At 27.1% G+C, this 14,040-nt stretch overlaps 1 protein-coding gene across 4 annotated transcripts in view; it reads left to right on the plus strand.

Moving 5' to 3' along the window:
• The window catches only part of LOC111621300 (protein tramtrack, beta isoform-like), a 122,458-nt gene that overhangs the window by 99,631 nt on the left and 8,787 nt on the right, over window positions 1–14,040 (plus strand). For 2 of the 4 annotated variants that reach the window (XM_023363386.1, XM_023363385.1), the window contains one exon: window positions 11,979–12,345. The exons of 1 other annotated variant lie outside the window; for it this stretch is intronic. In XM_023363386.1, coding sequence (XP_023219154.1) covers window positions 11,979–12,274 — 296 coding nt within the window. In that variant the 3' untranslated portion in view covers window positions 12,275–12,345. Of the gene's footprint in view, window positions 1–8,671; window positions 8,806–11,978; window positions 12,346–14,040 lie in introns of those variants that run through there. One more of the 4 variants, XR_002756042.1, reaches the window with a different exon arrangement.

Raw genomic sequence — 14,040 nt, forward strand, 5'->3', positions numbered from 1 at the left:
TTACTACTATGCATATGTAGCTAGAACTATTTCTAAGACTAACAGCACAAAACCTTTCTCACTAATTTCTAGCCTTATTAACTGGAGTACAAACGTTTTCGGCCTTCTTAATAGGCCTTCCTCGGGTACACTGTGGAGCGTTGGTTAGAAGAAGTTTAAATGCTGCCAATGTTTGCCAATGCCAATGCTGCCAATGCTGCCAAAACATTGGCAGCATTTAAACTTCTTCTAACTGACGCTCCACAGTGTACCCGAGGAAGGCCTATTAAGAAGGCCGAAAACGTTTGTACTCCAGTTAATAAGGCTAGAAATTAGTGAGAAAGGTTTTTGTGCTGATAATCTTCATTAAAGCAATTGTGAATTGAAATTTGTTAATTACTTAGATTTTCAGAGTTATTTATATTTGATTCTGATGAAACCGTGTTGTAGTTTACTTTGCTTTATACAAACTTGTATAAACCAAGTTATTTATATATTTTAATTTGATTTCTTTCCATGCCCATTATGAATTTGGCCAGACTAACAGTAAAGGTTCCTGGGTATGAGAAATAAGACTAAACATATTTCAGGTTGACCAATACTTGAAAATTTCTGGACTGACCCAGGATCCTCAGCATAGTAGGCTGATACCTTTACTCATTCTTATAACATGTTAGATTCAAATAGTAATTATAATTTAAATATTCAGTTGAATTATTTATTATTGTAGATATGAAGTTATAAATTTACTGTGGTAGTATTTTTGATTGTGTTCAGTCAGTTTCAGCTTTGAGCTCTATAAAATTGTGAATTTTACTCATATTTTACCTAAATTTAATTTTTGATATAACACATAAAAAAGCTAAATTTTAGAAATAAGAATTTTTTTTTTATCTCAGTATTGTTTAATTTATTAAATCTTTTCAGTTGGCTTTATTGCCAAGAGAAGTTAAGTTTTGATTTTATTATTTCATTTAATACAAAAATAAAATGAAAGAAAAATTATATGAATGATTGTGATATATAATATATAAATAATACATAATTTTTAAAGCCAGGTTATTTTTGGACTAAAATTAATCTAATTTAATTAATTAAATATGGAATTTGGCTTAAAGGTAGGCAGTTAAGATTTTATCTTATACTAAAATTAATAATTAGAAATTAAGTAGTTCTAAAAATTCTGGAAGAAAGATCAATACAAAGCAAAACTCAACTACAAATTTTGCTTGCCAAGTAGACACATTACCAATTATGTTACCCAACCTATGTCTAAGATTTGTTTAAATTAAGATCTATTATAAATCTTGTAAATTGGTCTTGAATAAGTAAAAATAGTTCTAGTCTCTTCCAGCAGAAATATTTTATTTATCAATTGTTTTATGGCTGACTGAACATTTTTATTCAATATATTCATTTTCCTCGTCTATTCTGAAGTAATTCTAAAATGTTGTAGGTTTTAAATTTTAAAATTGCATGAATTCTATATTCCACATTTCAATTTACTATTGGTTTAATCCTGGCAATGACTGTCCAGTCAGCCAAAAACATTTGATAAATAAGATATTTATGCTGGAAGAGACTAGACCTGTTTTCATTTATTATAAAATTAAATTATATAATAATGTTCAACTTTCTATATAACAGCTACTACAACAAATAAAAAATGCTGATATCAAATGAATAAAGCTGAATAATAAAATATACCCTACATTTCTCTATACAGTGGATGATTGGTTAACGAATGGATCAGATAACAAACACTTTCGCGAAAGATTTTTATGATTGGACAACGAACACATGTTCAAATAACGAACACTTTACTGAACAAACACAAGAAGAAGTGACATAAGTAACGAATACCAATTGGTCTTCCTTTGTCTCAGGCAACAATTCAAAACTTTTCGGAGCACGGGAGACGTTGACAACAATGTTCTACCCAGTATATACTGATCGGATAGTATTCCCTCGAACTTTGAAACTCTCCCTTGTAATTCCAGCCTTTTATATTTCTGACAGAAACAATTCTNGGGGGTCGACTGTATATCAAATTATTCAAACTTCAAGACACCATTAAAAATAAAAATTGCATTATAGTGAACATTTTTTTTTAGTTAACTGTATAAGTTGGCGACCCCACAGAAAGCCTGTCACGACCCCTTTCTGGGTCGCGACCCATAGGTTGGGAACCCGTGCCCTAATCTCTTAATTATTTAACTACTTCTTAAGTAGAAACAAGTTGAAACTGGTTACTTTGTACTTGAATATTTGTAGTCTTGTGAAAGAAGTGGAAAGACAAATTTTTATGACAACGGATACATAAATCATAAATTTAAGGAAAATAAATTATAGAGCTTTTTTGTACCTTGTGTGTCTCATACATTAAATTTTGTTGTAAATGATGCTGCCAAAGTAACAGTTAATTTTTTAACATTGTACAAGAAGTACACATTTCTCTCTACATCTCCTTATAGATGGGACATATGAAATCGTAATATCACTGGTTTAACAATTAAATCTGTAAGTAATAAGATGGGAGAGCAGAATAAATATATCAAATATTTTAATGGATGTTTTTTAACTCCTGTCAACTATACAGAACTATCATAGAAACATGCCAGTAAATTCCTGTCAGTTGAGTTAAGTTATAAATCTACTCATGATTCACATAATCAAGTGAGGACGGCCAAATATCTAGCAGGCAGGTGGCTAACAGCCCAGAACCGGTTCTGGATAGATTCATTGGAAGCATTATAGGATATTTTGGTGCGTAGCATCCACCAGCTAAACCAGGTGAAGTTGATGCTCTGTAAAGTGCATGTGCGAATGCCTATAATCTTGCTGTTTGGAAGATGACCTGGTTTTGATAATACAGCATTTCCATTTTGCCACTGATATTCAAATATACAATAGCAATCATATCGTTTTTTTCACATGTAGTATAGAAATTTGTAATAAGATACATAATACGGTTATAATAAAATATTAATTTTAATTAATTCAAAGTACATTAAAATATGAAAATAATCGCATAATATGTATTTATATTTTAGAAAATACAAGGGAAGTGGCACTTCCACTGCTTTCAAGGACGGCACATCATTGGTTCTTATATTATAGCTTTAAAACAAATTAAATGAACTTTGTTCTTTATTTTAAAAATTGGGATTTCTGGAAAGTCCACAAATATTGAGATGGTTGTAAGTCATTAGATCATATATAGAAGGACATCTATAATTTACATGATTAATTTTTTTATATTTGAATATACCTAATTGAATAAAGTAATTAACAAAATGAAGGGATTAAATTTTTGTTTGATTTTCTAATTGATAATATTCCATTAAATTACTGAAAAATAAATTTCTTTGATAGATTTAATTCTAGAATAATGATATACATAATTTTGAAACAAGAATTACAAAATGTTTTCTTTTAAAGATCAAAGTCTATGATATTCTTTTGTCAATTTCACATTTTTAAAATACCTAATTTTATTATGATCCAATATAAAATTATTATAATTACACTGTTATAGTTATTAAATATTGATTGTTGTAAGAATTTTTACAGTTCAAAGATCATTATTTTTTAGAATATTTATTTTTCCCTCAAAAGAATGATCCATGTTTAAAATACAGATATACCACCTAATTGACACCTTTGGTTCAAAAGCCTTCCAAATTATTCATTTTTCCAGACCAATCATGGTCACATATAATAATAATTCATCAACACATTTCTAACTCAATAATGGACTATTAGAAATGTAAATTAAATAAATATTAAATGTAAATGAAGTAAATAAATAAACTTGTACATTGCTTATTTCATAAACAGTCAATCAACCAATACCATAGATGCCACACAGCTTTAAACTGAAACACCATGGTTAAATGTAAGAAACTTTTAATTGCTTAAAATGTTTAAAACATTTTATATAAAACTAGTAAGTTTCATCATAAATCTTTCCTTTTCTATTAGTTAATATTGGAATATTCAGAACATTATTTTGTAGAGAAAATTAGATTAATTTATCTAATGATTTCCAAGTTCTTTGTGAGATATATTTTGTTTTAATTTACAGAATAGCATTATAGTATTATTTATTCTTATTAAAAATGATCTAAATGATATTTCCATTTCTGTAATTTTTTATATAATTGTTTATTAAAATAAAACATTTGAAATTAAATGTTTTTAAATTCCATAAACATCAATAGATAATTTTTATAGAAAGGTAAAAAAAAAGGTAGTCATGATTGATATATAGAAAATGAACTTATCCTATAATTTATTCTGTTTATCCTGCTATCAATAGGCACATTGCTAGTAAAGTGGCTTTGATATAGCTGGATAAGCAACCAATGACAACAGTCCATTTTAAATGACATGCTCAATGTAAACGTGGTTGTAAGATATGCTAAAATTTTCTACATGGGTTGTTACTTGTTTAATCATCTTTATTTATGTTTATATGGTATTGATGGTAACATTCATAAAAATTTTTTTATGTTTTAAAAAATTTTATTGATTCTTAACATTCATATTACCTTTTCCAATTGTTTTATGATTTTGAAATTGAGTATATATTAAGGAAATTTTTCACAAATAGTTTTATTGCTTTGTTTTTTTATGTAAAATATATAGACAGAATTCAGAAGAGTAAATTATTTGTTAAATCTAAATACCAAATACTACTATAAACAAAAAAACTTTAAAATTGTATGGATAATTCTCCTTGTCAATCTTCTTGAATACTTTTGATGGAGTGTGTGCTGTTCATAATTTGACTTTGTTTTAAGTGTTTCCTCCTACCAATTCCTCTTCTTTAATCTGGACTTGGCCAGATATGCAAAATTTTAGATAAGGTAAAACAACATTTGATAATTCCATGTTGTCTCTGACCAGAGTACACATGGAATTATCAAATAAGTACTGTATGAGTACTCTTTAATTGTAGTCATCTGATAGGAATTTGCACATTCAGCAAAGGCTAGCTGTTGTCTTTGTACTTCTTAACTATTTGAATATTAATTTTTTTTGCAAAAAATAGATGCAAGTAATAATTGTAATTACTGTAATATTATAAAATTAATATTCAAATTATATTAATTAAAAATTAAAATTCAGAACTAATTCAATATCATAAAATTTACTTTACTGTCATCTTTATAATCAATGAATAGGCTCAGGAAAGATTTTTATCTGTTATATGAATACATTAATTCTTGTTAAGGAAGTTCTTCAAGCATAAATTCAGTTCAAAACTTTCTTGGAGCAAAATCTTTTAAAAATTGAATTTCTTTCTGGTTAGGTACTCATCATCTAAATTCAACAAAAATTTTTCTTGTTAACTCTTGATAAGGGATATATAGTCTGAAAATGCATCTAAGCTCAAAAACTTTTTGTTCTGGGGAAAGTGGTTTTAATTAGATTTTCAAGTAATTCCATGCATCCTTTCATTTTTATCTATTTGCATGATGAAATTTTTATTTGACATTTTATCATGCAAGTTAATTTTTCAATTACTCTATTTAACTTTATTTTTATGCATTTATATTTATTTCTAGATATATACAAAATAGAAAATAAATTTTATATCTAAGTTTTTTATTTACCCCACTTTCATTTACTAAATTAACTACAAATAATAAATAGAATAGCTTGATACAAAATAAATACTAAATTTGAAGATTGCTACAAAAATTAATATATTGCAGTTGATTTTCTTCATTGCATGATAAGTAATAGTCAATATACTAATCCATTTTTTTAAATAATATAGTCTCTCATGAAATTAAATATTTAGTAAATTAAAATGACAAAATATATTTGATCATAATGTTGCAGTAATGTGATTAGAATGAACATTGTATTATTGAAATATCTGATACCATTATAATGTTTTTGTTTGAAGAATTATAAAGCGAAATTCTAGCAAAACCTCAATTTAATGGACTAATTCAGGTTAGGGGTGTCCATTAAACCGAAAGTCTATTATATAATAAAATAGGTTTTCCAAATGCATGTGTTAAAAAATTGACAAATTAATTAGTTTATCTGTTTTTACTCAAGTAGATTTGTGTAATTAAAATTAAGTATGCATGAGAAATTTAATATCACTGAAAAGTTTTCTATATGTATTATTGCTTATGTACTCACCATAGTTCTTAGACTGTAATAAACAAGTGTATCAAAATAAACAAACAAATAATTTTTGGAAAGTACACTTTAATTGTATTTAACTAAACAAATAAACAATGTTCTTAAAAGAAACTAAAATTTAAATTTGACAAAACACAAAAAATAATTTCCTATTTATTTGTCTTGGGATGAAGATATTTGGAGACTCTCACATTGTAGTGTGAAATAGAGTGGTAATTCTTAAATTTGAAAAAAAAAACATGTTAATTTAATTACTTATAAAATTCATTTTTAAATTAACAGGGTGTGAATTTTCAGGCTGTGAAAATTAACATCCTGTTAATACCTGCCATACAGAACTTGGATTTTGTCCTTTAAATCCAAAGTCTGTTAAATTCAGGTTTTACTGAATTAAGATTATAATAGAAAAGTCTGACCCAATTCAATTATTTAAAGTACCTATTCTTTTTCTGATGTCTAATAAGATTGTTATTTGTCAATTAAAAGTAGTAGAATAACAAGTATATGATTAACTAGTTTTTCCTGCTAAGAATGACACTGACTTACAGTAGGATCAAACAGCATGGTTGAAGAATGGTGAATTACATCTCAACTTGTATTATTCAAGATTAATTATGTGGTTCTATATCAAATTTGAACCTTACAATATACTGTTTGGCTTGCAATTTCTTATAGGAAAACTACTATTTTAATAATAGATTCCCTATTATTAAAATAAATTTGTTTAGGAACAAAATTTATACTAAACCATTTAAGTATGTTATGAATAAGTACTTTATAATTTTTTTTATTAATTTTGATGATAATTTCTTGTCATTACTTCATAATTAAGCTTAAATTCTACATTTGTAGTATTAATTTTTCACTTGGCAATTAAAACAGTTTTCTGTGATTAGTTTTGATCTAGATTCATTTAGATATATATTCCATCACAAAAATAATATAATTAGTGATATAATAATTTTAATGTTTGCAATTTAATGTGTATTGTATTGATATTTAGAAATTTATAAAAGAAATTTGGTAGACAAGTATATTAAGTTTAGCTAATGAAGTTAAACTTAAATTTTCTTATGTCATTCTAAATTCTATAATTATCCTGGATTAATATCAGTTCTCTAATATAAGAAACACAAATTAAATTACTAATATTAAATATATGAACACACTTTTTCTACATTGTTAAAGTCTTTAGTTAGTTAATTATTAGAATGAGTTAATTGTGTCTATAAATTTTTTCTTTAAATATTTTAGATTCATTTGATAAATTAAAAGAGAGCAAAGATAAATTGAAAAATTAGAATTTTGTCTTTATGCTATTGTCTAATAGTTTCCCTACAATATTCAATTATTTTAACTTTCAGAAGATTCTGGATACCGGAAGAAGATTTCAGTTGATACATAATTATATAATTATGTTTTCATCATCTCACTCTTTAGCAAATACTATTATTTTGTTTTCCTGGGAATACAAAGAATAAAAATCATATAAAATAAAATCTGGAATGTCTTCAGAGTAAATATAGTACTTGAAGGTTTGATGATAAGTCATGAAAGATATTACATTCTGTATAATGGTTAAGAGACATCTTGAAATGGCTACACATATTCATTTTTCTGCTTATTAAGTATTTAGTTCCTGTCATATAATTACAAACTTTCAGATCATTATTGATAATACTATACATAGTACTGTGATTAATTACTTGTCTGCTTAATTAATCAGAATTCTCATATGATGTATTTTATGTTATAAATTGCTACACTGCTATACTGTTGTTTTTGACAGAATGAGGTCTTGAGGTCTTTTTTTGAACATTTTATCCAATAATAAATGCTAAGCTATGATAAAGCATTCTTCATGAGTCTCATTTGACAGATTTCAGTCTCATTACTTTTTATGTGATCAGAAAAATTACAGAGCATTTATCCTTAAGTAGACAGAGGGGGGCTGACATTAATTTTATATGTTCTGTACATGTATTCCTTGATTAACATGGTTAAATAATCCCTTCACCCATTAGTGAGTATATTAAAACCATGTTAATCAAAATATGGTATCTATGTTAAGTAATACAGCTGGTAAAGACAAGTAAATTAAAACTTCTGCCATGTATATAAAGGGATTACTGCAAATAATTTCATGCATTAATCAAATCTCACATTAAGCAAGGGATATCTGTACACAATCTTGTCTATATTTATAATCTAAATGCTATCACTATGATTTTGGTTGGTTGATATACATTCATTCTATCTTGTATTGTTGTTTAATATAAATATATAGCAGTAATAATTTAAAAATTAATTTAAATTAATTTTCAAATTATTACTATTTTTAAATTAAAAAATACAACTTTTTATTATTTTTGTTATATTTTGTTGTTATTATATTAATTATCATCATTATAAAGTAAATATTCATATTGTTATAAACACCAGATTGATTTCATACATTCCTTACATGTAAAGAAAATTTTAATTTTTTTTTATAAATATTGATTAGTAATAATATTTCTTACAGGTGGAGAAAAATCTCAAGAAAACATTCTTGACAAAGAAAAATCAAAAGGTATTGAATGCCCTGTTTGCAAAAAGCAATTCAGTTACCAAAGTAACTTAGAAATTCATCTCAATAGACATTCTACATCTAAAGAAAACTGTCACTGTGAAGTTTGCGGCAAAGCATTTAAATGGAGAAGCAGCCTCAGATCACACATGAAAATGCACGAAGGTTCCTTTCCACACAGTTGTAATTTATGTTCTAAAAAATTTGCATATTTATGCCAACTAAAATTACATATAACAAAGAAACATTCAAATTATTCTTTACAAGTATTTTAAAAATTTATATCATTTGTTTATGCTCTTATTGAGACTGTTTAAGAACATAATAGAGTGACTTCTTAATTGATACAAGTTTAATTCTTTAAATATAAAATTNATCCCGATATTATGGTTTTTATTTATTCGTATGTCTCAATGTTCTCTTTTGTGGATGTTACTCTGATGGTGTCTGTTTCTCTATCTGTATCTGTTATGTGTTATTTTATATGGATTTTTTCACAATTTAATGTAAAAACTAAATTCTTGAAGTTTCAGTTTATTTTAATCGAATAAACGTGTAGATCTCTACTTGAAACTGGGAATATTCTTTGATTAATTAATAATCATATTCATAGTCTTCATACAAATGTTGCATTTCCATTTGTTTTATGTTATAATTTTACGCGTTTTTTTTTTTTTCATAATTTAACGTTAAAATTAAACCTGTTTGTGTGTGAGAAAGATTAACATAATTGAAAAATTACAATTTGTACTTGAAACTATAAATAATTTTCTAGATTTGTACATTCATCATAAATAAGTTATTTTAAAATATATATTACAACTAATACAAGTATTAAAACAGGCCAGGACAATAATTATATGTATATAAACAAGTATATAAAAAATATTGTAATTTTTACACATAAATAAGTTATTGCCATAATAGAGTATATTATTTAGTCGCAAATCAACAATGTAAATTTCTAAGTTATTTGGATTTCTTTAATGAATCTCAATGTGAAATTTTTTCACAAATTCTCTAAAATATATTAAAGTATCAAAATAGCTTCAATATACACATGAAGAAACTATAGACCAAGATATCTTATTCATTATTACAGCTAAATATATCAATTTACTGTAATTTTTCTTGAAAAATATGTTGAAAATTGTTCATTTTTTAAAGCCATTATAGGAAATTATTCCTTCAAAATACTTGGAAATGCTTATTCAGTATGCTTCTCATTCCATGATATTTTATAACAATTATGCACATTACATTATATTTTTAACTAATCTGTTCAAAAAGATTTTAAAAATACGTGACAGTTATATACTTATTTTGTTTTTTTTTCATATTTAATATTTTCTTATTAAATATTCTTTTGTACTATTGATACTTCATTAATAATTTATAAGGATATCCAAAGCATTTTGAACATTGATGTTTTCTATTTATTTTTGTATAGCAATGGGGTCTGTTGTTCTATTTATGGTTTTAATATACTCATGCGAAAGATATTATTGTTAATATAATTAGGCATCTATTGTTTTATTGACATTACATGGTTTATAATATTCTTATAATTCAGTTTATTTTATTTTCTAATTGGGAGCTGTCCATTAATTACGTTTACAGATAAGAGAGAGAGGGTTGTAACAAGTATTTTACATCATTGTACACGATGTAGGAGGGAACCTAGGCATTGCAGCATTATCTAGTGGACTTTTGTACGGGTATTAGTGGCATACGAATTAATTTTTATAAGCCTACTTATTAGTAATATGAGTAAACTTTTAGTTAGAAAATATTCGAAGAATTTTTTTAAAGTAATTTCTTCGATACCAGGAAGTGTGAACTATTGTTCATTTAATTAAAAGGGGGGAGTCAAAAGTGACTCAAAAATTGTAGCCGTAATTAATGCAAGGTCACTTGTTACTTCTAGATAATTTAAACAGTTATTCGATTCTAGTTCTTCAAAGTTAATATGGTTATGGAAAGACTCGACTATACTTAAAATTTCATCTGCTGTTATTAAAAGTTTCATTATAACTTACATTATTATATCGTATACAACATCTACAAAGATAAACAATACACTTATTTTTGAAATCTATATCTACCTTACTGTTATAACTATTTTGGTTAGTTTAGGTTCAACAACAACAGATCCCACTGTAACACGATTTATCTGTCTGTATAGAAATTATCTACTTAGTAATATTACATTGTTTTTCCTTTAACGTACCGGTATTTATTATATCTGTGTAAGTTTCTTGGTAAGATGAAAGTATAGAAAACGATTCATTCGGATATTTTTTCATATTTTAAATAAACAGTTTATTTTTCAATTTCAATTTTATTTGTATTCATAATTTTCTTATCTATAAATGAAGAAAGAATAGAATCCGGAGGATCCGGAATAGGAGTCATTTTCATCTCAAACAACTACACTGCTGACCAAGTAAAATGCAACACCTGCAATATCTAGAGACCTACATGGTGTTGCATTTTACTTGGCCAGCAGTTTATAAAGACGAAAGTAATTAGAAAAGTGTGTAATAAATATATGTGAATGAAGTGTGTAAAATCTGCTATCAAAATATATACAAATTACAACAAACTATTGAATAAAAATATACTGTAAATATTCGAAAGCCTCAATTAAATCTTTAATGCAAGGGACAAATAAAGGCGGCACTTCCGCTTTGCCGGAGTATGGAGTCAGTTTTATCAATATATGATTAGCAGAATATGAATTGCGGTGCCATAGATAATACTTTTATTCTGATTGGCTATGTGTCATGAGCATTTCCATAACGCAAATTTCCCTAACGATTCTCGAACACGTCAAAACGATCAAGAGATTAAATTTCTGATGTCAGCAGACCATATTTAATACAATCATATGGAAAATACAGGATCGAATCCTTTCGGAATATTAGAATTTTTTATTCATGGTTTAGAACCAAAAGTTTGATTCTCTAGTTTTATTCATTGAAACTGATTTATATCTGCAAAATCCTTTATGAGTTACAGTTTAAATCTGATTTAACGATTGTAATGTATGCTATAAATTAGAAATTTGTATAAAATTAAAGATATTATTTTAGTTTTTAGGAAAACTTTGAAATGTTTTTCATTCGAAGAGAAGTATTTTTTTTTATTGAACTCAAATGTTAAAATCTATCGTATATAATACTATTTTAAATACTAAAATAAATATATATAACTGTAATCAAAATAATTGAATTCTAACAGAATTTTTTGAATATTTCAGTCGAATCAATGGATTGTTCGAGAGGTTTGGATCGGACTGGAGAAACAACTGTAAAGTGTAGTATATGTGACATGTTATTCAAATCAAAACAGGGGTTGAATTTACATCTCAGACGAAGTCATCAGATTAAAGGAAAGTATCAGTGCGATATTTGTACACGTTCTTATAGTCAGAGATGTGATTTATATAGTCATAGAAAGATTCACGGTGGTATTTCTCATCATTCATGTGCGGTTTGTTCCAAAAAATTTATTTATCTTTCTGCTCTCAGACGTCATTTACGAATGAAGCATTGAACAGTATTTTAGAAAGAAGATTAAGAATAGTATACAAAAAAGGAGAATCTATAATAGTTAATAATTTTATTTGCTAATAAGCAAATTTTATGATTAAACGAAATCATGAAAGTTAGCAATGATGAAGATTTAAAAAATCCTAAAAACTAAATTGATAATATAAAATCGATTTTAATATTTTTAATGAACAGAAGAGAAATATAATTGTAATTTAACTGTTTGTTAATAAATATTATTATGAATAAAAATTTATATGGAATTCATTATTCAGAAGCCCTTAATTCTAATCAAAAATTAATGGACAAGCGAAACTTTAAATATTCAAAAATATATAAGTACAATTTAAGTAAACTTTTATACGAAATTTGTATGTGTGATGAATAAAAGATTGATAAATAAATAAAATATTCTTTGGATATATATCCTACACATTGCAAAATGATAATTTTAAGTTGAGAATAAATTGAGTGATCAATTCAATTGAGGTATAATGATTTTCCGAATCGAAAAATGCGTATCTTTGATTCTCATTTACGATTCAATTAGTAAGAATATAGCTAGAGAGTATTATCATTAGCATTTGGAGATTCTTAATGAAGTTGTATTTATATTATCATTTACATATACAGTGGGTGATCGGTTAACGAACATAATCCGTTCCATACTTCATTCGTTATCCGAATTGTTCGTTAATCGATCACCCACTGTATATACATGTAGAGGTAGAGAACCATTATAATTACGAAGATCGAAACTAGTAGGCCTACATTAAAAAAATCTGGTTTTTCGAGTCCCAAAAATCGATCCCACTTGCCAATGGCTCAATGTAATAATGAAATCTTAAATACGGGGTATAATGCTGCAATGGGCAGTAAATACAAACTTCATAGATAACAATAATGCTTAAGTTTATTCATATTTAAATACAACTCAAATTTGCTCAAGAGATATTATTTACATTTGAGATCTGACTCTCAGAAAGCGAAAACGAAATTTTCTGTGCAGCTCCTTGAAACGGGATTCTCGTTGTAATTTCATCCAATCAAAGGCCTAATGGATAAAAATCACTGAATTTGCGGTTAGCCGCTATCAGGTGACGACCCTCGACCAACTGGTTGGCAGTGTGAAAGTTTAAAGGATTTTCTTCACCACTCTAACATCTAAATAGAAGAATCAGTTTCCCATAGAAAGTCCCGGAAGGCACCCACATGGTCGTATGGAGACAATATGGGTACATTCAGTAGCGTAGCGTGGAGGGCGGCACTTTTTAGGGGGCGGAAAATTACGTTTTAGGGGGCGGCAAAAGTTCACAATAAATAATAATAATATCTTGTAAGAATTTGAACCATTCAATTTCATACTTTCGTCCACTTGCGATTCGGACCGATTGAAATGAGCACGGAATAGTGTTACCATCCGACTCGCGGTCCGAGGGATATCGTGCGCAACCTGTCGACCTATTTTTTGTTTACTCGTAGGATTCATTCGTAATCATATACACCTCCAATATCCAATAGAGCTAGGTCACTCGCGTTACTCCTATCCAAGTCTCCCTAGTCGCTAACTGTAACTGAGTTAGAACCAGCATGCACTGCAAATTATTCTTCGCATTGCAAAATGATATACGCATGCGTCAGGAACTTCTGTTCGAACAAACCTCACCTGCCGTCCGGGTCGGCGATTTTAAAAAGGTGGCAACACTAGCACGGAATTTTTCATTACTTATTCTGTGACGATACTGAATTTTAGTCTTTTAAATTGAGATA

The sequence above is a fragment of the Centruroides sculpturatus genome, unplaced genomic scaffold, assembly GCF_000671375.1.
Source record: "Centruroides sculpturatus isolate CEXI.00-Female unplaced genomic scaffold, Cexi_2.0 scaffold86, whole genome shotgun sequence".
In the NCBI taxonomy this organism is placed as follows: domain Eukaryota; kingdom Metazoa; phylum Arthropoda; class Arachnida; order Scorpiones; family Buthidae; genus Centruroides; species Centruroides sculpturatus.